Source organism: Vitis vinifera, chromosome 1 (assembly GCF_030704535.1).
Source record: "Vitis vinifera cultivar Pinot Noir 40024 chromosome 1, ASM3070453v1".
In the NCBI taxonomy this organism is placed as follows: Eukaryota; Viridiplantae; Streptophyta; class Magnoliopsida; order Vitales; family Vitaceae; genus Vitis; species Vitis vinifera.
This window is the reverse complement of record NC_081805.1, coordinates 7,133,711-7,156,386: the sequence shown is the minus strand read 5'-3', so window position 1 is coordinate 7,156,386 and position 22,676 is coordinate 7,133,711. Positions and strand designations below refer to the sequence as shown.

The window sequence follows — 22,676 nt, the reverse complement described above, 5'->3', positions numbered from 1 at the left end:
TTTGACTAATAGGAATAAATTCTGACTAAAGATATTGAGCAACCAATTTGGTACTTGAGGATTTGTAGAGTAAACAACTATCTATAGCAGATAAGGAAAAAAAAAAAGCAAACTTTAATCAAATGATTTGATTTCAAAATTTTTCTGGATCCCATACCGAGTTTCAATCTCTAGAAGATTATCCCATGTGTAATTAAGAAATCGGTTCTCCTTACCCAAAAGAAAAAATAAAGAAAGCAGAAGGACAAACAAAAGAGTGGTGTTCTGAAGCTGACTAACAGGGCATGGGCATAACTTCTCCTATTAAAAAGAACCATAACAGAGGAATGCCCTCATGCCTTCCACTAGGTAAATCAGACACCCTTAAGACCCGATATTTGCAAGAAGGTGAGGAAGAATCAGATGAAGAAAGGAAAAATCAGTGGCAAGGATTAGTTCTTAACTATTGGCAGGAAAGTGGAAAGGATTGCAGGATAAAAATTCCATCTCCTGAAAATTACTGGTTTTAGGTTCAACTAATACATGAATTACACTGCATAGCCATGGGCATGCACTTTCTTGCTGGCTGTATCTAGTTTGAATCTGCTGTGGAAAAAAGAGCCGAAAGTTGATGCGTTTCTTCATAAAAGGATATCATGGCACTCAATTTGCAGATAGATTATGGTGTAAAGATATCAAGATAATTTTATTTTTATGTCAAAACCAAGTGCTTAAAAATTTGGAATTCCATTGGTTTTTTTAATTTCACTATATCTGCATAATGAAAACAAGTATTCAAATCCCTCCAAATTCTAAGGTAAGGAATTGAAAAAGAATTTGGGGGTTTAAATACATGCTTAAATCCCATTCAGAGTGGTGGAATTGAGATGAAATCCATTTCAACACAAAATTTTCTGGATTCTCACCATACAATTTTTTCTTTGTTTCGATAACATAAGTGCAAATACTTTAGCCTCTTCTAATGACAGTACCTACACAAATCTTCAATGGAATCCCACGAAACCAAATCCAATTTCATTCATTCATTTCCATTAATAGAATTCCTTTACTGTGAAGCTAATCACAGTATACAGAGGTATAAACAAACTTGCTCCATTCACTGCTATTTTTCGGTTCGCGAGGCTTGAACCGAACGGAACTAAGCTTATCATTCTTCCAGAGCGTCATTCTAAGTATAAAATTCAAGAAAAAAAAATTTATCATCAAACGGAGTTAGAAAACCTGAGTTTGGGCCTTGGGACTCATATCATCAGCAGAGACAACCAGAGAAAAAATCTCCATACTGGTCATATCAACCAGAGACAACCTGAGTTTGCGGCTCTGCCCTTCTCTCTCGCTCTGCAACAAGAGCTTCTGTCCGCTTCTGCATACTGGTCAATATGTTATGCCATGCGTTAACCCTGGAATGTGCCCTAACTCCCAATCCCACTCCCACGTTCATCTCCATCAAATCCTCCGCCTTCATCTTCAAAACCTCCTCCGGCGCAGCTCCGTCCAAAACCCGAATCAAACAAGAACAGAACCCCTTCGTGATCTCCGAATCGCTATCCACTGCGAACCTCGTCCCCCCGAACTCGTCTAACCTCACATCCAACCACACCTCGGCCGTACACCCCGTGACTCGGTTTGCCGGCACGCGAGCCGACTCGTCGAACGGCGGGAGAAGCTCCGCGTAATGTAAAAGACGTTTCACGCGATCAATCGGCTCCGTGAGCCCCGTAAACTCCGAAGCTAGGCTTCGAAGCCTGACGGCGGCGAGACTGGGATGGGAGATGAGAACGCATTTCAAAGATTTGAACAAGAGATTTCTTTTATTTTGTTGGTGTCGTACGAACTGAATAGATCTAGGGATTTGGCTAGGGTTCCTCCATTTAGAGAATCCAGCAGTCAAGGTACAAGAATATCCCGTTCCCAAAGTTGCAGAGTCCATCTTTGGCTACAAGGAAGAAATAAAACAACTAAATTAGAAATGAGACAGAAAGTGCGAGTGACCGTTGTTGATACAAAAAAGAGGGGGGAAAGGCCGCGAAGTCGGTTAGTTAACTTACAGCTGGTAAAGTGAAGGTCCTTAAAAAGGGCACCTCACAGTGTCAGAATCTATTACTGGATTTACCCATCAGGCCATCATATAAAAAAAAAATACAATCTCAATCTTGCAGCAGCCACTGTTACTTTCAATACAAATATATGATGCAGGTGAACACGTCACTGCTGATGTCAGAATCAAAGTAGGACAAACACACGGTAACAAGTGTCCCAAATGTGTAATAAAAATCATTAAATTCATTGATCAAAATTATTTTTATTTTTAAATTATAATATTAAACATCCTTAAATAAGGTAATTTCCTATAAAAAAAAATAAAATTGAGTCAAAGTCATATTAAAAGTTTTATAAAAAATAATACTTTTACAATTTGTATTATTAATTTTTTATAATAATTTTATTGATATTAATATGTTATTTTAAATTGAATATAAAAAATCATAAATTTTATTTTATCAAAAAGACACATATCATCTAAGTTCGTGTAATAAAACTTTTATCACGTGGTATTATCCTTGTTCACAGAAATTTTGCCTTATCTCAATCGACCTCATTTCCATTGAAAAGTCATCGTATTAGTAGTACCGATGAAAATTGTAACAGGATAAATATTTATGAAAAAGGAATAAAACGACTCAGGGGCTGTATCATTTTCTTCGCACCATCCCATCAACGAGTCACAATCGCGGCCCTTAACCTCGTTTGCTCCAACGTGTCGTTCTCTGACCAAACCAATTATTCAAAGCTGGCGTGCGACCCAGAGCAAAGCAATTGACTTTCACCTGCTTTTGGACCGTGCACTCAACCCTGTTCCCAACCTCCGAGGGCATATCTCAGCCTCTCGTTCCAAATCCATCATAGGAAGTCTTGACAAAAAATGTGGTGCACGGCACCTGATAGGAAAATCAGGTGTCTATCTAACCAAATCATTTTTATAAGCTAAAAATTGAATTCAGCGTTATTAAAGTCTCAACAACGCCTAGTGGTCTGTTAGAAGGGTTCCCATTATGTTGGTGAGGGAAGATATTCAATCTCTTTTTTTTTTTGGTTCTAGGATGTTTGATGTAAGGCTGCTGCTTTTGTCTCGTAGTGGCAACACCGGTCCAAAGTGAGGCATAATAATTAATTAATAACAAGCTAAAATATTAAATATCCATAAATAGATGGTGAAAAGTTGGAAAATCTACTGTAAAATCCTAATTGGATTCCGTATCTTTGGCAATAATGTCATCTTTTTACGTGGCCACCATTGGGGAATATGCTTTTCCTTTTTTTGTTCTACCCTGCTAAACCAAAATCAGAAATGAACTTAAAAAGAACACGGAAGACGTAACTGTATGTGGTCCAGTTTGGCACATTCCCCCAAAAATAGAAGAAAACAAAATTTATTGGAGATAGCTTATTTTGAAAACAATACTGATTGGAGATAGCTTTTGAGAGAGGTACACCTATTTAAAATGCAATCGTTATTTCTTAAAATAATTGTAAGGAAACAATCATGGTAACAATAGAAAACAACCAAAAAAATGTTTTCTAAAAACACTTTATTTATTTTTTATGTATTATAATAACAATAACCCTAATTCCTATAGAATAATCATAACCTTAATTTTTATAAAACAATCATAATCCTGATTCCTGAATTATATAAATAAAACTCTAATTCTGCACAAATCTTAATGGTAAAATATTTTAAAACAATATGATTTTAACAGTCACATTATTAAGAAAAAAAAAAGACATACCTTTGATTCTTGAAGAGACCAAATGATAAACATGGTAGAAACCTTGTTTCTCTCTTTCTCAACCTCTTCACCCTAGGTTTTCTCTTATACCTATCACTGATGGAATAAAACACTTATTTTATAGGGTGAAGAGATGATCGGTTTTCTTATAGGATTAGAAGTGCAATTTCCATCAAAGTGTCTTTAATTTAGGAAGCTAACTTCCTAGATTTTAGCTTTATTATTTATTAAACCATAATATTTAAATAAATATCATATAATAATATACACATGGACCACATAAAATTTTTAAAAACTGAAAACAGAAAATAGTTTTTAATTATGAAACGTATTTTCTATATATATATTTTTTGAATAAGATAAAACTCTTCTAAAAATAGTATTCAAATAGACCCATAATATTTATTTATATATTTTTACCTTTCTAAATTTCTTATTATTATTTAGAATAAATATTTGTTTCAAACGCTACATAAGCAAGAGGACCTTCACAACTGCATGTAAACAAATATCAACTTAGTCCTGTTTACAAGAAAATATCATACACTTATATATAATGTATATATAAAAGTTTTTAACGCATTTTTTTTATATATTCAATTATTGTTTAAAACACTGCAAAAAAATAATTGAAAATATCTTAAATTTATTTTGGAAATATGCTTTTAAAATAATTAAAAAAATTATTTTTCATCAAAAGTTTTCTAATTTTAAAAATTATTTTTATTTTAATGAATAAAAAAATTATTTGCAACAATGGTTTTCAAATAAATCTTGATAAGCATGATAAAAGGCGCAAGTTCTTGATATATATATATATATATATATATACTCCACCACCACTTTACATCTCCTTTTTATCTTAGGGGCGATATAGTTCCAATCTCTCAATATATACACACAGGCACACACGTATGTATAAGTTTTTAAATAGTGAGTATGAAAATCTATTAGGATAACTAAATAGTTATCAAGAAGCAAGAGTGCATGATGAAAATCTCTCAAGATATCCACTTTACATCTCCTCTTTATCTTAGGGACGATGTAGTTCCAATCTCTCAAAATATACACACACGCACACGTATGTATAGGTTTTTAAATAGTGGGTATGAAAATCTATTAGGATAACTAGATAGTTATCAAGAAGCAAGAGTGCATGATGAAAATCTCTCAATATATATATATATATTTACTCCACCACCACTTTACATCTCCTCTTTATCTTAGGGGCGATGTAGTTCCAATCTCTTAATATACACACACACACATATGTATAGGTTTTTAAATAGTGGGTATGAAAATCTGTTAGGATAACTAGATAGTTATCAAGAAGCAAGAGTGCATGAAGAAAAGCTTTGCATAAGATTTGATTATTTGCATAGGAATGGACATAGCATTTGGTTGAATTATCAAAGGGTAGTAAATATTTGAAAAATAAATTGGTGTTTTGGTTGAAGAATGAAGGCAATCCTATGAAGCAAAAGTTGACATTGGTTGTAAAAGATTTTGAACAAAAGAAGGGTGTCGACTTTGATGAGACTTTTCTTCTCAAGATGTTATCTATTTAGATTATTCTAGGACTTACAACAAGCCCAAACCTAAAGTTGGAACAATTAGATGTTAAAATTGCTTTGCTTCATGGTGATTTGAAGGAGAAAATTTACAACAACCGCCAAGAGGGAAAAAGTGAACTTATTTTGTAAGTTCGACAAAAGTTAATATGGGTTAAATCAAGCTCTTTGGCAAGGGTATACAAAGTTTGATTTTTTTAATGGTGACCTACAAATATAAAAGAACACTTAGAGACCACAGTGAAGGAGGAAATTTACATGCAATAAACATGTGGATTTAAATTAAAAGAAAAAGTGAACCTGTTTTGCAAACTCGGTAAAAGTTAATATGAGTTAAAAACAAGTTGCTTGATAAGGTTATACAAAGTTTGATTCTATTATGGTGAATCACGAATATAAAAGGACATTTAAAGATCATTGTGTTTATGTTACCAACTTCATGGATGGTTTTTTCATTGCTCCTTTATGATATGTCAATGACATGCTAATTATTGGAAAAGATGTTGGAAAGCTAGATTGACAAATTAAAGAAAGATTGGAGCAAATATTTTGATGTGAAGGATTTGGAACCTATGAAACAAATTATAGATATGTAAATTAAATATGATAGGAAAGCAAGGAAGTTTCCATGTCCATGACATGCTAATTATTGGAAAAGATGTTGGCAAGATTGATAAACTAAAGAAAGATTTGAGCAAATATTTTGATGTGAAGGATTTGGAGCCTATGAAACAAATTATAGACATGTAAATTGAATATGATAGGAAAGCAAGGAAGTTTCCATGTCCATGACATGCAACTTCTTGGAAAAGATGTTGGCAAGTTTGACAAACTAAAGAAAAATTTGAGCAAAAGATTTGAGCTAATCTTTAATTTGATGTGAAGGTATCTAATGAGCTTAGGTCAAATTCTTTACTACATTTGCAATCACATCTTATAGGCTTGCCTAAAGAGTCATCATTTGAGTGACTTATCTTTAAGCTTAAGAATGACATTATTACACCCCAATAATTTCAAATCTTATATAAAAAGGGAGAAGATCGCCGCTTTCTAAGACTAAGATAAGTTGAAGACAAAATTATTAGTTTTTTCTTTATAAATATTTGCAATATGTCTCAAATTCAAGCTTGTAAAAACCATTTTTTTAAAACAAGAAGCAAAAGTTATAAAAGTACAAGACACTTTAAACACCATAAACCTGAATGAAATAGAAACAATTAGGGTAACTTCAGCTAAATTGAGTGAAAATGACGAGATTTAGGTTAACCTCATATTTAACTACTCAAACTATAATATTGAAGTGTAATTTTTCGCTATCCATAAAAAATATATCACCAATTAGGTAATACCATATATGCAACTCACGTCTCATTACTTTGTACTTAAGTCTTATTTGTTTGTGTACCATATATGATACTAATCTTATTTATTTATGCTCAAATATCAAATAATGGGAGGTTTTGTTTGTTATGTTTGTCTAAAACACGATTAGGAGGATGCCGAGCATAGTTTTATTAACATGATTGACCCATCAATTCCATGTCTAAAGCTTGGAGGGGGCCACAAAGATATCCCCCGACGTGAGACAATTATGGAATTTACTTTGCATTCTCAATCCTTGTGAAATATAACATTATTATTGTGGCTTTTTCCCCTTATTTTGTTCCTTTTCTATGCATTTTTATGGTATATTGGGAGAATCTATAATAATAATAATAATAATAATAATAATAAATTTATCATTTCTATTTTAATTTCAAGAAATTATTAAAGAAAAAAAAATACGAAAAACGATTTTTTTTCATATTTGATTTTATTATAAAAATAAAAAAGAAAAAAATACAATAAAAATTAATTACATAAAAAAGTTTAAATAAATAAAATGAATTTGAAAAAATATATTAAAATAATTTTAAATTTTAAATTTATTTTTTCCCTTTATTTGTTTCCTTTTACATTATGTCTTTATTTTTTTTTCTTATATTTTCCCTCTTCTTCTAGGACAAAAACACCTCAAAAATTTTAATTCTATAAATTTATATTCATATTTTTGTTATTTTTCTTTTAATTTCTCCAATTTGAATTATATAACTGTTCATACACACATGTCCCGATTTTATATCATATTAGAATCACACTTGATAAAAGAAGTTTTAATTCTATTTTTTTATTTAAAAAAAAAACTAAAATCACAATCAATATATCATTTAAACTAATTTTTAAAATAAAATCTAAAACTAGTGTTAGTACCTAGAATAACACTTGGAAAGATTAGGGTTGGCGATATGTGTTCGTGGGTCATCTTCGTGTTATGTGAAATTTTAAATATTGTACTACATATCTTAACCCAAAGTCGACACGAATAATAATCATGTCAAAAAACATAAAGTCAAATACTACTTAACTATTAAAAAGATAACATATCATGTAACTCATTTAATAATTAGGTCATCTTATTTAATAATCAGATTGAGTTAGGTCTTTGATATGTTTATATAACTAATGTCACAACCACTATATTTATGACTCAACTGATTTATTTGTTTAAAAACAAGTTTAAATTAAGTTAAATATAGGTCAAATAGTTTAAAGATATAATTAAATTAATAACGAAATTATTATTTTGGTCAATTCGGGTTAAATTCGTGATATGTATACTAAAAAAATTACCTATTTATTAAATGGGTTATGTAGGTTGATTCGAATCTGACCTAAACATATTTATACTTTAATCAAAACTTACAAAAAAAATATTGAATTCATGTCGTATTGACGAATCATATCAAACTTTGTCACTCATTTGGGCCTCTCCATAATAATGATCACCCATCCCTTTAGTTAATTTGGCTTTTAATTTTCATTCTCAATCAATGTGAAAAAAATATATATATTTGATGTTTGATGTAAGGCTGCTGCTTTTGTCTCATAGTGGCAACACCAGACCGAAGTGAGGCATAATAATTAATTAATAACAAGCTAAAATATCCATAAATAGATGGTCAAAAGTTGGAAATCTACTGTAAAGTCCTAATTGGATTCCGTATCTTTGGCAATAATGCCATCTTTTTACGTGGCCACCATGAGATAATCCAATGACAATTTTACTGGCCAATGCCCATCAATCTATTATTGGGCGATGCATGCTGTTTAGTTTAGATTGGAGATGATATGCTTTTCTTTCGTATGTTCTACTTCTACCCTGCTAAACCAAAATCAGAAATGAACTTAAAAAGAATTTGGCACATTCCCCCAAAAACAGAAGAAAACAAAATTTATTGGAGATAGCTTATAGAAGAAAACAATACTTTTCGGATATAGCTTTTGAGAGAGATACACCTATTTAAAATGGAATCATTATTTCTTAAAATAACTCTAAGAAAACAATAACAGAGTAATCAAGATATTTTCTAAAAACACTTTATTTTCGATTTTTTTTATGTATTATAATAGTAATAAGCCTAATTCCCATTGAATAATCATAACCTTAATTTCTGTAAAACAATCATAATCCTAATTCCTGGATTATACAAATAAAACTCTAATTTTGTATAAATCATAATGGTCAAAGATTTTAGAACAATATAATTTTAATAATCACATTATTAAAATATATATATATATCTTTAATTCTTGAAGAGACCAATAATAAGCATGGTAGAAACCATGTTTCTCTCCCTCAACCTCTTCACCCTTGGTTTTCTCTTATACCTATCATTGATGGAATAAAACACTTATTTTATAGGTCGGAGAGATAATCGGTTTTCTTATATGATTAGAAATGCACTTTCCATCAAAGTATCTTTAATTTAGGAAGCTAACTTCCTATCAATAGGATTTTAGCTTTATTATTTATTAAACCATAATATTTAAATAAATATCACATAATAATATACACGTGGACCACATAAAATTCTTAAAAACCGAAAACAAAAAAATAGTTTTTAATTATAAAACGTATTTTCTATATTTTTTTTAATAAAATAAAACTCTTCTAAAAACAATATCCAAATAGATCCATAATTTTCTTTTTTTACCTTTATAAATTTCTTATTATTTTTTAGAATAAATATTTGTTTCAAATGCTACATAAGCAAGAGGACCTTCATGACTGCATGTAAGAAAATATCATACACTTAAATATAATGTATATATAAAAGTTTTTATTGCATTTTTTATATATATATATTCAATTATTGTTTAAAACACTCTGAAAAAATAATTGAAAATATCTTAAATTTATTTTGGAAATATTTTTTAAAAATAATTTAAAAAATCATTTTTCATCAAAAAAATTCTAATTTTAAAAATTATTTTTATTTTAATGAATAAAAAAATTATTTTCAACAACCGTTTTCAAATAAGTCTTGAAAAGCATGATAAAAGGCGCAAGTTCTTAAGAGATATTTAAAAATATATATATATTTACTCCACCATTTTACATCTCTTTGTCTGGGGCGATGGAGATCCAATATCTCTATCTATATATATAGGTTTTTAAAAAGTGGGTATGAAAACCTATAAGCATGGGACAAACTAAAGAAAGATTTGAGCAAATATTTTGATGTGAAGGATTTGGAACCTATGAAACAAATTATAGATATGTAAATTAAATATGATAGGAAAGCAAGGAAGTTTCCATGTCCATGACATGCTAATTATTGGAAAAGATGTTGGCAAGATTGATAAACTAAAGAAAGATTTGAGCAAATATTTTGATGTGAAGGATTTGGAGCCTATGAAACAAATTATAGACATGTAAATTGAATATGATAGGAAAGCAAGGAAGTTTCCATGTCCATGACATGCAACTTCTTGGAAAAGATGTTGGCAAGTTTGACAAACTAAAGAAAAATTTGAGCAAAAGATTTGAGCTAATCTTTAATTTGATGTGAAGGTATCTAATGAGCTTAGGTCAAATTCTTTACGACATTTGCAATCACATTTTATAGGCTTGCCTGAAGAGTCATCATTTGGGTGACTTATATTTAAGTTTAAGAACGACATTATTGCACCCCAACAATTTCAAATCTTATACAAAAAGGGAGAAGATCGTTGCTTTCTAAGAATAAGATAAGTTGAGGACAAAATTACTAGTTTTTTCTTTCTAAGTATTTGCAATATGTCTCAAATTCAAGCTCGTAAAAACCATATTTTTAAAACAGGAAGCAAAAGTTATAAAAGTACAAGATACTTTAAACACCACCAACTTGAATGAAATAGAAATAATTAGGGTAACTTTAGGTAAATTGAGTGAAAATGACGAGGTTTAGGTTAACCTCATATTTAACCACTAAAACTATAATATTGAAGTGTAATGTTTCGCTATCCATACAAAATATATCACCAATTAGGTAATACCATATATGCAACTCACATCTCATTACTTTGTACCTAAGTCTTATTTGTTTATACCATATATAATACTAATCTTATTTATTTATGCTCTAATATCATATATTTATAATCTTATTTTATAAGCTAGATTTTAAAATGTGTTACAAATAGTTTATATTAAAGTTAAATTGTTATCGATTCAGTATCTTAACATTTTTCTATTTAATTTTAATGGTTAAGCTAATTGCAAATAATGAGAGGTTTTGTTTGTTATGTTTGCATAAAACACGTTTTTATAAATAGTTTATATTAAAGTTAAATTGTTATCTATTCGGTATCTTAACATTTTTCTATTTAATTTTAATTGTTAAGGTAGTTGCAAATAATGGGAGGTTTTGTTTGTTATGTTTGTGTGAAACACGTTGAGGAGGATGTGGAGCATAGTTTTATGAACATGATTGACCCATCAATTCCATGTCTAAAGTTTAAGGGGCCACAAAGATATCCCCGACGTGAGACAATTATGACAATCCCCCCCCCCCCCCCCCCCCTCTCTCTCATTTTGTTCCTTTTTCTATGCATTTTTATGGTATATTGGGAGAATCTATAATAATAATAATAATAATAAAATCATCGTTTCTATTTTAATTTCAAGATATTATTACAGAAAAAAAAAACGAAAAATGATTTTTTTTTTTTCATATTTGATTTAATTATAAAAATAAAAAATAAAATAAATTAATTACATAAAAAAGTTTAAATAAATAAAATGAATTTGAAAAAAATATATTAAAATAATTTATTAATTTTAAATTTATTTTTTCCCTTTATTTGTTTCCTTTTACATTATGTCTTTATTTTATTTTTCTTATATTTTCCCTCAAATTCTTCTAGAATAACAACAACCTCGAAAATTTTAATTCTATAAATTTATATTCATATTTTTGTTATTTTTATTTTTATTTCTCCAATTTGAATTATATAACTGTTCATACACACATGTCCCAATTTTATATCATATTTAGAATCAGACTTGATAAAAGAAGTTTTAATTCAATTTTTTTTTGTAAAAAAAAAAACTAAAATCACAATCCATATAATGATTTTAAACTAATTTTTAAAATAAAATCTAAAATCAGTATTAGTACCTAGAATAACACTGGGGAATATTATGATTGGCAATTTGTGTCGGTGGATCATCTTTATGTTGTGTCAAATCTTAAGTATTATACTACATATTTTAACCCAAAGCCGACACGAATAATAATCGTGTCAAAAAACATAAAGTCAAATACTACTTAACTATTAAAAAGATGGGAGAATTATGTTTTGGGGGTAGATGGGCCCCCAAATTAACAAAAGGTACATGTAATTCTTCAAATTGAGTCCAAGACCCAATGAAAGTATGGAAATTGAGTTGAAGGATATCATCTTTCAGTATTTCCAAAAATGCCCTTTGTTGATTTTAAGAAAAAAATTAATATTTTTGAAAAATACTTTTATTTAATTTAATATTTTTTATTTAATTTAATATTTAAAAAAAATACTTTTATGTAATTTAATATTTTTTTAAATACTTTTATTTAATATAATATTTTTAAAAAATAAATTTATTTAATTTAATATTTAAAAAAATATTAAATTTAATATTTTTTTAAAATACTTTAATTTAATTTAATATTTTTGAAAAAAAAATTAATTTAATATTTTTGAAAAAAAAATTATTTAATTTAATATTTTTGAAAACTACTTTTATTTAATTTAGTATTTTTGAAAAAAAAAATTATTGAAAAAAAAATATTTAACTTAATTTTATAAAATATTTTATATGTGTTCTTAAAGAGTATATTTGTCCATTACTATTTCATATCCTTCAACTCAATTTGAAGAGTTATATGGACCTTTTATTAATTTGGGGGCCCATCTACCCCCAAAAAATAATTCTCCCAAAAAAGATAACATGTCATGTACCACTATATTTATGACTCAATTGATTTATTTGTTTAAAAACAAGTTTAAAATGAGTTAAATATAGGTCAAATAGTTTAAAGATATAATTAAATTAATAATGAAATTATTATATGGGTAAATTCGAGTTAAATTCGTGATATGTATAATTAATAATTAAGTCATCTTATTTAATAATCAGATTGAGTTAGGTATTTGATATGTCTATATAACTAATGTCACAACCAATATGTTTATGACTCAATTGATTTATTTATTTAAAAATAAATTTAAAATGAGTCAGATATAGGCTAAATAGTTTAAAGATATAATTAAATTATTAATAAGATTATTATATGAGTCAATTTGAGTTAAATTTGTGATATGCATATTGACTAAAATTTACTTATTTATTAAATGAGTTATGTAAGTCGATTCAAATTTGACTTAAACTCATTTATACTTAACCAAAACCTACGAAAAACATATTGGGTTCATGTCGTATTGATAAATCGTGTCAAACTTTGTCACTCCTTTAGACCAAGCGGGCTCTCCATAATAATGATCACCCATCCCTTTAGTTAATTTGGCTTTTAATTTTCATTCTCAATGTGAAAATATATATATCTTTTTTATTTATATTTTTAAATAATTGATAAATAAATAAAAATTAATCTCTAAATTTGATATAATGTAGTCGAAAGTTGATAAGACCCAGTAGCATGAAGCAGCTAATCTGTAAAAAAGAAATCAAATTACCAATTAAATAAAATACATTAAGGTTGGGACGATCTTACGGTTGTTCACATAATTTGCATGAGGCAGTGACTCGCCATCCCATATGAATCTTAATGCTCAAAGATTGCCTAACACACTGAATCTTGAGGGCCGGGTTTAGTGCCCTGGGCCCAGTTTTATTCGAATTCGGCTCAATTACTGGATAATCGCTCGTTTCCATTTCTCTTGCCCCCTCTCTCTCTCTTGTTGAGCAACTGGTAAACTGATCAGATTTCACCTATTTGTCAACTCTTTCATTGTGGATTGTCAGATGTATATAATTATAATTTTTTTCAAGTTTTGATCTTTATGGATTTTGAACTGGTCATGGCTTTGATTTTTACATCTGGGCTCGTTGCCAATTATCTGTTTTCACAATAGGCGCACACCATATGTTCGATAAAATGTCTGTACAACTTGTATTCATTTGCCCTTGTTCTTTTAGGATCTTCCACCCTTTATTTGAATGATGTAGTGCCAATGTGAGGCTGAAATATGTTTGTTTTGATCAGATTTTGATAGCTGATGATGATTGGAGGCGCCCGGGTCCGGCTTAATGGGTGGCAGCAGGCTGCTGTTGCTATGGGTTCGGCAATTGGCGCATTAATGGACCCGCGCCGAGCCGATTTGATTGCGGCTCTTGGCGAGACTACTGGGAAGCCTGCTTTTGAAAGGGTTCTGGAAAGAATGAAGAAGAGCCCGGAAGGCCAGGTAACATCATTCTCTTTTCTATATTGATTGAATTGTCAAGTTTAAAATTATACGGATTTTAGGTGGTACATGGAAATTAGCAATTATGCCATTGTCTCTGTCAAGCAACTTGCTTTTCTTTGTTTCCGTGAAATCATGGCCAAGTTGCTATGAGTTGAACATTTTTGAAGCTATCCATATGATGACGTTTTCCTCGGATATCTGTTTGAATTAGGGAAAAAGTGGCTTTGTGTAAATAATTTGGTGTTTGTGGCATGATGATCGTGATAAATTATATTCGGTTCGGATACTTGATGCCACATTTGAAATATCCCAGCATGTTTGGTAGTTCTAATACATTCAACATGATACCTGTTTTGAGTTTTAAATTTCCTTGTTTTTCGTATCTTTATATGAATTTTATATTATGTGAGTTGAACATTTTTTACACTATCTATATGATGATGTTTTCCTTGGATATCTCTTTGAATTAGGGAAAAAGTGGCTTAGTGTAAATAATTTGGTGTTTGTGGCATGACGATCGTGATAAATTATATTCTGTTTGGATACTTTTTTTTTTTTTTTTTTTTTGATAAGTAAACAAGATATGCATTAGAAAAGGCTAAACGCCACAAAGCATACAGGGAATATACAAGACGGCGAAAGCCTCAAAAAAGAAAGAGGACCAGAAAAAAGCTACCTCCCCTTAAGTGGACGCTATCCACTCCAAGAAACCTATGAAGGAGAAAGACTCCTCACCTAAATACACTTTGGCCCAATTCCACAAGTTACTGACAAAAGAATTCTTTAATTTTTGGATATTCAACTCACCCCCCCTAAAGGCTAACCTATTCCTCTCCTTCCAAACCGTCCAAAAAATACATAACGGAATGAATTTCCAAATCTTTTTCCTTTTCTTCCCTACAAATGAGCCCCTCCAGGAGATTAAGGTCTCCTTTACAGATTCTGGGAGGACCCACTTAATATCTATCAACCCAAAAATAATATCCCATAGAGCTCTAGTCACTATACAGTGTAAAAGAATATGATTTACATTCTCTTCTTCACAACCACACAAAAAGCAGCAGTTAGGGAGTTGCACCCCTCTTAACTGGAGTCTATCCAGAGTAAGCACCTTCCCCCACGTAGCCTCCCAAGCAAAAAAACATACTTTAGTTGGCACCCTATCCACCCATATTCTCCTTGCGGGAAATACTGTGGCATTAGGCTTGTCTAGCAGCCTGTAAGCTTCTTTGATTTTGAAGATACCATTTCTTCCCTGCCTCCACACAACTGAATCATCCTCCAAGGAGGGCCTATAACCCCTCAACGTATGAAGCAGCTCCCCAACCATATCCATCTCCCAATCATTGAAGTCCCTCACAAAAACAAGCTTCCAGTCTCCTTGGCCCGAGTCCTAATCCCACATCTCCTCAATCGTAGCATCCCTATGCACGGCAAGGACAAAGAGTTGATTGAAGCATTGGGACAACGGAATGTCAGTGCACCAACTATCTTTCCAAAATTTGATTTTGGAACCCTTCCCAACTATAAATGCCAAATTTTCCCAGCACCAATCAGATTCCTTCATGATCTCCTTCCAGACCCCTACTCCAGCTGCCCCACGGGCCTTCTTTGGCCTCCAGCCATAATCCTCTTGCCCATATTTTGTAGTGATCACTTGTTTCCAGAAATTATTCTTTTCACAAGCGAACCTCCAAATCCACTTACCCAGCAAGGCTCTATTCAGAGTGGCTATTCTCCTTAATCCTAGCCCTCCTTTGTGTTTCTTTGTACAGACCGCATCCCATTTAACTAGATGAACTTTTCCCTCCAAGTTTCCTCCCCCCCATAGGAAATCTCTTTGGGTTTTTTCCACTCTTTTATCAACAGACTTGGGCATTCGGAAAATGGACATTTGGTAAGTTGGCAAGCTAGCCAAGGTGCTTTTTATGAGAGTGATCCTCCCCCCTTTGGATATGTACTGTCTTTTCCAAAGCGCAAGTCTCCTCCTGATCCTCTCTTCCACCCCATCCCACATAGAAGTAGCCCTATTGGGGACCCCTAAGGGGAGGCCCAAATAATGAGAGGGCAAAGACCCCACCCTGCACCCTAACTCAGCTGCCAACTCAAAAATATCCTCCACTACTCCAACTGGAATGATCTCGTTTTTGGCTAGATTAATCCGAAGCCGCTTCAAACCAAAAGAGAATCCAACTTAGGTGAGAAACTTGCTCTTTGCTCGCCTCACAAAACACGATTGTGTCATCAGCAAAGAATAGGTGGGAAATATTCAAAGATGTTCTACTACCACCCCGAATATTGCACCCTGAAAGATAACCCCCCTCTACCGCTCTCCTGATAAGGACGTCCAGAACCTCCATTCCCATAACAAAGAGATAAGGGGATAGGGGATCCCCTTGACGAAGCCCTCTAGTGCTAGGGAAGAACCCAGCTGGCACTCCATTAACAAGAATAGAAAATTTAGCAGAGGAGACGCAACTCCACATCCATCCCATCCACTTGGTCCCAAAGCCCATTTTTTGGAGGACCTTCATTAAGAAATTCCAGTTGATGCTATCGTAAGCTTTTTCTATGTCTAATTTGCAGATAAGACCCTTTTCTTTCCTCTTCTGCCACGAATCTATCACATCATTAGCAATTAAAGACGCATCCAGAATTTGTCTTCCTTTTACAAAGGCATTCTGAGCAATAGACACCACCTTACCAATCACTTTTTTGAGCCTATTAGCTAAGACTTTAGCCAAAAGTTTATAGAGCCCCCCCAACAGGCTGATAGGTCTAAAGTCTCCAAGATTCTCTACCCCGCTTTTCTTAGGAATCAACACCAAGAAGGTGTTGTTAAGGCTCTTAACAAAGGAACTATGCTCATGAAATTCTTTAAACATCTCCATGATCTCCTCTTTGGCAAAGTCCCATGCGTCTTGCCAAAAGGCAATAGTAAAACCATCCGGGCCAGGGGCTTTATCCCCATTCATCTCCATCAACGCCGAGTGAATCTTCGTCTCTGGAAATGGGGTTTCCAGACTCTCTGCTTCTTGCAGACTGATACAACCCACCTGAATACTACCAATATCTGCCTGCCAACCCATATCTTCAGTAAGCAACTGCTGAAACGAGTTCACAACACCTTCTCTCACCTCCTGCTCCTCTACTAGCCACTCCCCATTAACCTTAATTCTGTCCATAGCGTTGTTTCTTCGATGTGCACTAGCCATTCTATGGAAGAACCCCGTATTTCTATCCTCGTCCTTTAACCAAATCTCCCTTGAATGCTGTCTCCAATGGGCTTCCTCCAACAGGACCCATTTCTTAAAGGAATCTTTAGCTTCCTTTTTTAATTCAGCTTCCTCCATAGACAAAACTCTCTCACTTTCCACCCGATCCCAAAAATCTACTTGATGTAAGGCTGAAGCCTTATTAGTTTCCGGCCTCCCAAAAACCTCTTTGTTCCACACTTTCAGCTTCTTTTTAATTTCCTTCATTTTGACGGCCAATCTATAACTAGCGTTGGCCCTGACTTCAATTCCTTGCCACCAGGTTCTAACCATGTCATTAAATCCCTCAACCTTAAGCCACATATTTTCGAATCTAAACGGGGTTGGGCCTCTTCTTATTCCACCCCCCTCTAGCACGATTGGAAAGTGATCAGAAGTTGGCCGAAATAACCTGCCCTGCGTGACACCACTAAACTGATCTAACCAGCTAGGGGAAACTAAAAATCTGTCTAGTCTCGCCCACGCCTGATTATTCAGCCCCCCACTCCATGTGAACTCTCCCCCCTGAAGGGGCAGGTCCACCAGCTCTAGATCATCCACAGTCTCTGCAAATCTCTGCATGGCTGAGCTGATTCTTCTTTGGCTGCTCCTTTCGTGTTGAAACAAAGTGATATTAAAATCCCCACCGAGACACCAGGGATCATCCCAAAGGCCTCTTATTGCCCCAAGTTCTTCCCACATACCCTCCCTTTCCACTTTGGTGAAAGGGCCATACACTCCCGTAAAAACCCAAGTAGCCCCATTTTCCATGGTCTTGAATCTACAAGACAAGGAAAACTGACCCTCCTCCCATTCCAGAATCTCCAGGACCCGCTTATCCCAACATATCAAAATGCCACCCGCAGCCCCTTCCGCATTTAGGGCTCTCCAATCTAAGAATCTCCCCGACCCCAGACTTCTCACGATACCCTCCGACATCTCCTGAATCTTGGTTTCCTGAATGCACATTAGGTCCACCCTCTGGTTCCTTATATAGTTCTTAATAATTTTCCTCTTAGAGCTGTCATTAGCTCCCCTCACGTTCCAGGTAATAATCTTCATCTTCATCGGGCAACCATCAACTGGTTCCCCTTGCCCTGTGAAGGACCTTTCTGCTTGTTCCCCCCCTCGTAATTGACAGAGAATTCCAGCCTTTTCAGCTCCCTCTCAAACTTGGATTTTTCCAAGAGTTCTTTGTTGTGAATCTTTTCCCGCCTCTTTCTGATTTTAATCAAGAAACTCAAAATCTCCTTTTCCAGTCCCTCTGTAGAGAATCCCAGGAACTGGCTAAATTTTGCTAGACTGCATTCCTCCCATAGATCCTTTTTCTCATTTTCAGTATCTTGAGAACCTAAACCACCATTGTTCCCCTCCTTGCCCCTAGCCTCGTCTCTGTTCTTGTTGTCCTCTCCCAGCTTCTAGGATCCATTTTCACTCTCAACGTTCCCCTCATATACTGTTAGCCAAGTTGACATATCCCCCCTTAATTCCTCCTCAATACCCCCTGGGCGATTGAAAGACTCCCCCTCCGGAGCCCGATCAGAATTAGAAAAGAGAAGAAGAGGTGATCCCACAGCCCGTTTACCTTTAAGATTGGAAATTGAGGCATACCTTTTAGCTTCCTCTTCCAACGCTCGGTCAGTCATTGAGAGACCAACGTCCCTTTGTTCCCTTCTAGACTCCTCTAGCACCAAGCTCATCAAAGGATCCTCTGAAATGGTTCCTTTTCTGGAACTAAAACGGCCCAGGAAACCAGCCTCCTCTAGTGGAGCAGTTGGGCCCTCCCTTTCCGGACCTTCCACCACAGTTAACTGTTGGCAGTCCATTTCAGCAGCCCAACTTGGGCCTGCCTCTGAATCACCAATCACCTTAGCCTTATTTTTTAACTTAGGGCCCAATAGCCCGTCTATTTTATTCGGCCCACCATCCTTCTCCAACCCATTAAGGCCCATATTTGGGCCACATACGGCCGACCCAGCCATTCTATCAACTGGACAGACCCAATCCCGGGTCACCTTGCCATGGATCTGTATCCCGGGTGCTGGACCCGGCCCATTCTCCTGCACAGCTCTCCCATCATCTGGCATCTGCAGTTCCTCGTTTCCCGCTCCTACCAACTCCTTTCCCACGCGCTTCTCCACGCGTGAATGCGAATCACCCCTAACCTCCTTTTTTCTTTTGATTTCCGTCGTAGGGAAGAGCCGTCTCACCACCGGCCTGATCTCCCACCATAAAGCCACAGTATATACCTCATCCTCTACCTCCATTTCTAGCAAACTCGGTCTGAAATCACCTTTTGTTTTAACCAAAATCCTAGCCCATTGGATCTCCCCCATCGACTTTGTGCGTTCATCCATGTCTACGAAACCCCCACATTCCTCCCCTATTTTCTTCAGAATCCCCGGGCTCCAAAGCGAAATTGGAAGGCCGAAGATCTTAACCCAAGCTACCTGCTCCATCTCCTCCTCTACTCGACATCCCGTCTTTGGATTCCATCGGTCCAGCCCTAAGTGGGCTCCTCCCATCAGTCTGCTCCCCGAAGAGACCACACGATGTGCCTCACTAATATCTTCAAATTCCAACAAAGCCTTACCTCGTTCCAACTTGGCCAGCCCTAGCTTGCCTATTAGGCCCCAAGAATTCGCCCAGAGGCTGCCCAACCTTTCCAAGTCGTCGTCATCCTTCTCGTTGGATTTCCAGCTCGCGACGAGGCAATGCTCCAGCTTCTGTAAGTTACCAGCGATCTCCTCCCTAGTGACCTTCATCTTGATTGCGTTTAAGCCATCCTGGTTTGTCCTTCTGACTGCTTCTGCGTAAGATTTCGCCGGAATAGCTTTTCCGACAATCCTTACCTCCTGCAACTCTGTCCTTCTACCGGCCAACTCTTCCATTTGACGTACCATCTCCGCCATAGCCGTCCATCCTCTTTTGTCCCTCCTTCCTCTCGGTAAGATGATGCAAAACCGTTTTCGTTCCAGGTCCACAACCCCCAACCTTAAAAAAACACTCGCTCTGTTGAAACCCCGAACCAAGGAATACAGCTTACCTCTTTCTTTCCACTCCTTTTCCCATCGCCCCTCTTTTTCGTCTCGAATACAATGGATTAATCCCTCCTTGAAGAGCCCTAAGCTTTCCAGCCCTAATCGAACCCATGTCGAGACCCCTCGTTTCTTCTCCACAACACGAACCTGGCATTTCCCTTTCCTATCATCCAGAGCAAGCTCGAAGGTCTTGGATTCCACCGTAAAGCTTCACTTTCAGCTCGCCTCGCCGGTCTCCTCGTCGTCGCCGTCACATGCGCTCTCACGCTCCCTCTCGCCCTCTCTCTCTCTTGCGCTCTCTCTCTCTCTCTCTCTCTCCCATCTAAAAGTTCCTTACAAAAGTTGAAGATGGAAAGTTAGAGTAAAATTATATTCTGTTTGGATACTTGATGCCACATTTGAAATATCCCAGCATGATTTGGTAGTTCTAATACATTCAGTGTCGTACATGTTTTTAGTTTTAAATTGCCATGTTTTCGCTATGTTTAAATGAATGTTATATTATGAATACAGAAGTTTATACAACTAAGAAAAATGGGAGTCTGGAGGGATTAGGGGGTTTCTTTTGCAGTGAAATTTGATTTTTCTCCTGTACCTGTCTTTGATTAGCTGAGCTGTCCAATAAAATGTAGAGCTGTTTCTCAGTTGAATGCATGGTTTCTTTAACTCAGAAGGGTTATAGATGAGAAGTTAGGTATGTACCTGTGGACTCAGGCAGGAAATTTGGTTAGAGGGTTGAAGATTGATGGACATCCATAAAAATATCCAGTCGAAGTTCATTTAAAGTAGAGGAAAAGATTTCATCTGGAATATGAATGTCTTTCTCACTGGAGGCATCTGACAAGTAGGCAGATAAAATGAAGAGAAACAAAAGAACTTGTGGGAAGGAAAAAATTTTTATCCATCTACATGCTTAAAAATACAGAGTCCAATCCTTTATCTGGAATATGAATGCATTTCTGGCATTACTGTTTGGAGTATATAAAAATGAAGAGAAGCAGAAGAACTTGTGAAAAGGAAGTAGTTCTCAATCCTTTATTTTCCGTGGTACTGTTGCTTTGCAAATTACCACTTCTAATGAAGGCCATTCATTCATTCTCTCTTTTTCCTTTTTCTCTTGGTCTTGAGTCATGAACATCTACAGAAAATAGTTGATTGTTTTGTTTTGATTTGTGTTTTCTTCACAACCATAACCAAGGAATCTCACATTTTGACAGGCTATACTCTTGGACAGACCACGTGTCGTATCTGCAAGAGTGGGTCATGCATGGGATATGCCTGCAAACACATTTGGTGCTGCCTATGCAAAGTTCATGGGATCCAGAAACTTTTCCCCAGATGATCGGCCACCAGTGCGGTTCATGGAGACAGATGAGCTGGCATATGTCGCCATGCGTGCCCGTGAGGTGCATGACTTCTGGCACACCCTCTTTAGCCTCCCCACTAACCTAATTGGTGAGTCGGCACTCAAGGTAATAGAGTTTGAGCAAATGTTCCTTCCAATGTGCCTTCTATCTGTCATAGGGGGTACGGCAAGATTTAGCGAGAAGCAAAGAGCATTGTTCTTCCAGCATTACTTCCCTTGGGCCACCCGTGCTGGTATGCAGTGCACAGATCTCATGTGCATATACTATGAGCAGCATTTTCATGAGGATTTGGACGATGTTAGGAGGAAATGGGGGATAGTTCCTGCTCCTCCTCCTCCACGTCAATAAGCTGTCTGATCAGCAGCTGCCATACATGGTTGGATGGACAGGAGCAGTGTAAGAGTTATTGTTACCATTTTGGTGTTAAAAACTCAAAATTACTTGGCTGGATGTACAAACAAAAGCTTGTTACAACATTCTCAGGCGATGAATAAAATTGAACTTGTAGCCCTACATCAGACTTCATCTCTAATTAGTAAGCCTCGTGAGCTTGAGAAAGATGCAGGCAAAAGAGAGTTAATCATCATGACCATGCCACAGAATTCCTAGCTTTAACAAGTTTCATTCCCATAGTGGAGTTGAATTTCTATTTAATATCACACTGTACTAATCACTTCAAATCACTTCAAGAAATAGCACTTTGCTCATTGAGCTTGTTCTTGCATCTTCATTGTGGACTTTTGAGAAGGATTGATTCCCATTGCACCAATAGGGAGAGGATTAAAAGCAGGATGGACCTTTAATGTGAATGATCGAGGTATTAATACCTGTTTTGTCAACAAGTTGCTTTTTTAAAAAATCGTAAGTGTTTTCAATTGTT

At 34.9% G+C, this 22,676-nt stretch overlaps 2 protein-coding genes across 4 annotated transcripts; one reads left to right on the top strand and one right to left on the bottom strand.

Annotated features, from left to right (window-relative positions):
- Positions 1 to 989: 989 nt before the first annotated feature.
- Positions 990 to 3,847, bottom strand: LOC100252431 (sufE-like protein 2, chloroplastic). 2 transcript variants are annotated; one of them, XM_002282317.4, is made up of 2 exons: positions 3,792 to 3,847; positions 990 to 1,936 (listed from the first exon to the last, which is right to left on the bottom strand). In XM_002282317.4, the coding sequence occupies exons 1-2, from the start codon at positions 3,822 to 3,824 to the stop codon at positions 1,292 to 1,294; spliced, it is 678 nt and encodes a 225-aa protein (XP_002282353.2). In that variant the 5' UTR covers positions 3,825 to 3,847; the 3' UTR covers positions 990 to 1,291. The 2 variants fall into 2 exon arrangements, with proteins under 2 accessions (XP_002282353.2, XP_010650560.1); XM_010652258.3 differs by lacking the exon at positions 3,792 to 3,847 and adding an exon at positions 2,049 to 2,152.
- A 9,463-nt stretch (positions 3,848 to 13,310) lies between these two features.
- On the top strand, positions 13,311 to 22,309 carry LOC100247579 (ubiquinone biosynthesis protein COQ4 homolog, mitochondrial). 2 transcript variants are annotated; one of them, XM_002285466.5, is made up of 3 exons: positions 13,311 to 13,638; positions 13,943 to 14,131; positions 21,647 to 22,309. In XM_002285466.5, the coding sequence occupies exons 2-3, from the start codon at positions 13,946 to 13,948 to the stop codon at positions 22,142 to 22,144; spliced, it is 684 nt and encodes a 227-aa protein (XP_002285502.1). In that variant the 5' UTR covers positions 13,311 to 13,638; positions 13,943 to 13,945; the 3' UTR covers positions 22,145 to 22,309. The 2 variants fall into 2 exon arrangements, with proteins under 2 accessions (XP_002285502.1, XP_010650571.1); XM_010652269.3 differs by having other exon boundaries at positions 13,358 to 13,638; positions 13,933 to 14,131.
- The last annotated feature ends 367 nt before the right edge of the window (positions 22,310 to 22,676 follow it).

What these genes read in the sequence shown, in the direction of transcription:
- LOC100252431 (XM_002282317.4), bottom strand. Translation starts at nt 3,824, where the DNA reads ATGTTTATCATTTGGTCTCTTCAAGAATCAAAG. An exon ending in GGTCTCTTCAAGAATCAAAG is followed by an intron (nt 1,937 to 3,791) that starts GTATGTCTTTTT and finishes TCTTCCTTGTAG; the next exon opens with CCAAAGATGGACTCTGCAAC.
- LOC100247579 (XM_002285466.5), top strand. Translation starts at nt 13,946, where the DNA reads ATGATGATTGGAGGCGCCCGGGTCCGGCTTAATGGGTGGCAGCAGGCT. An exon ending in AGAAGAGCCCGGAAGGCCAG is followed by an intron (nt 14,132 to 21,646) that starts GTAACATCATTC and finishes ACATTTTGACAG; the next exon opens with GCTATACTCTTGGACAGACC.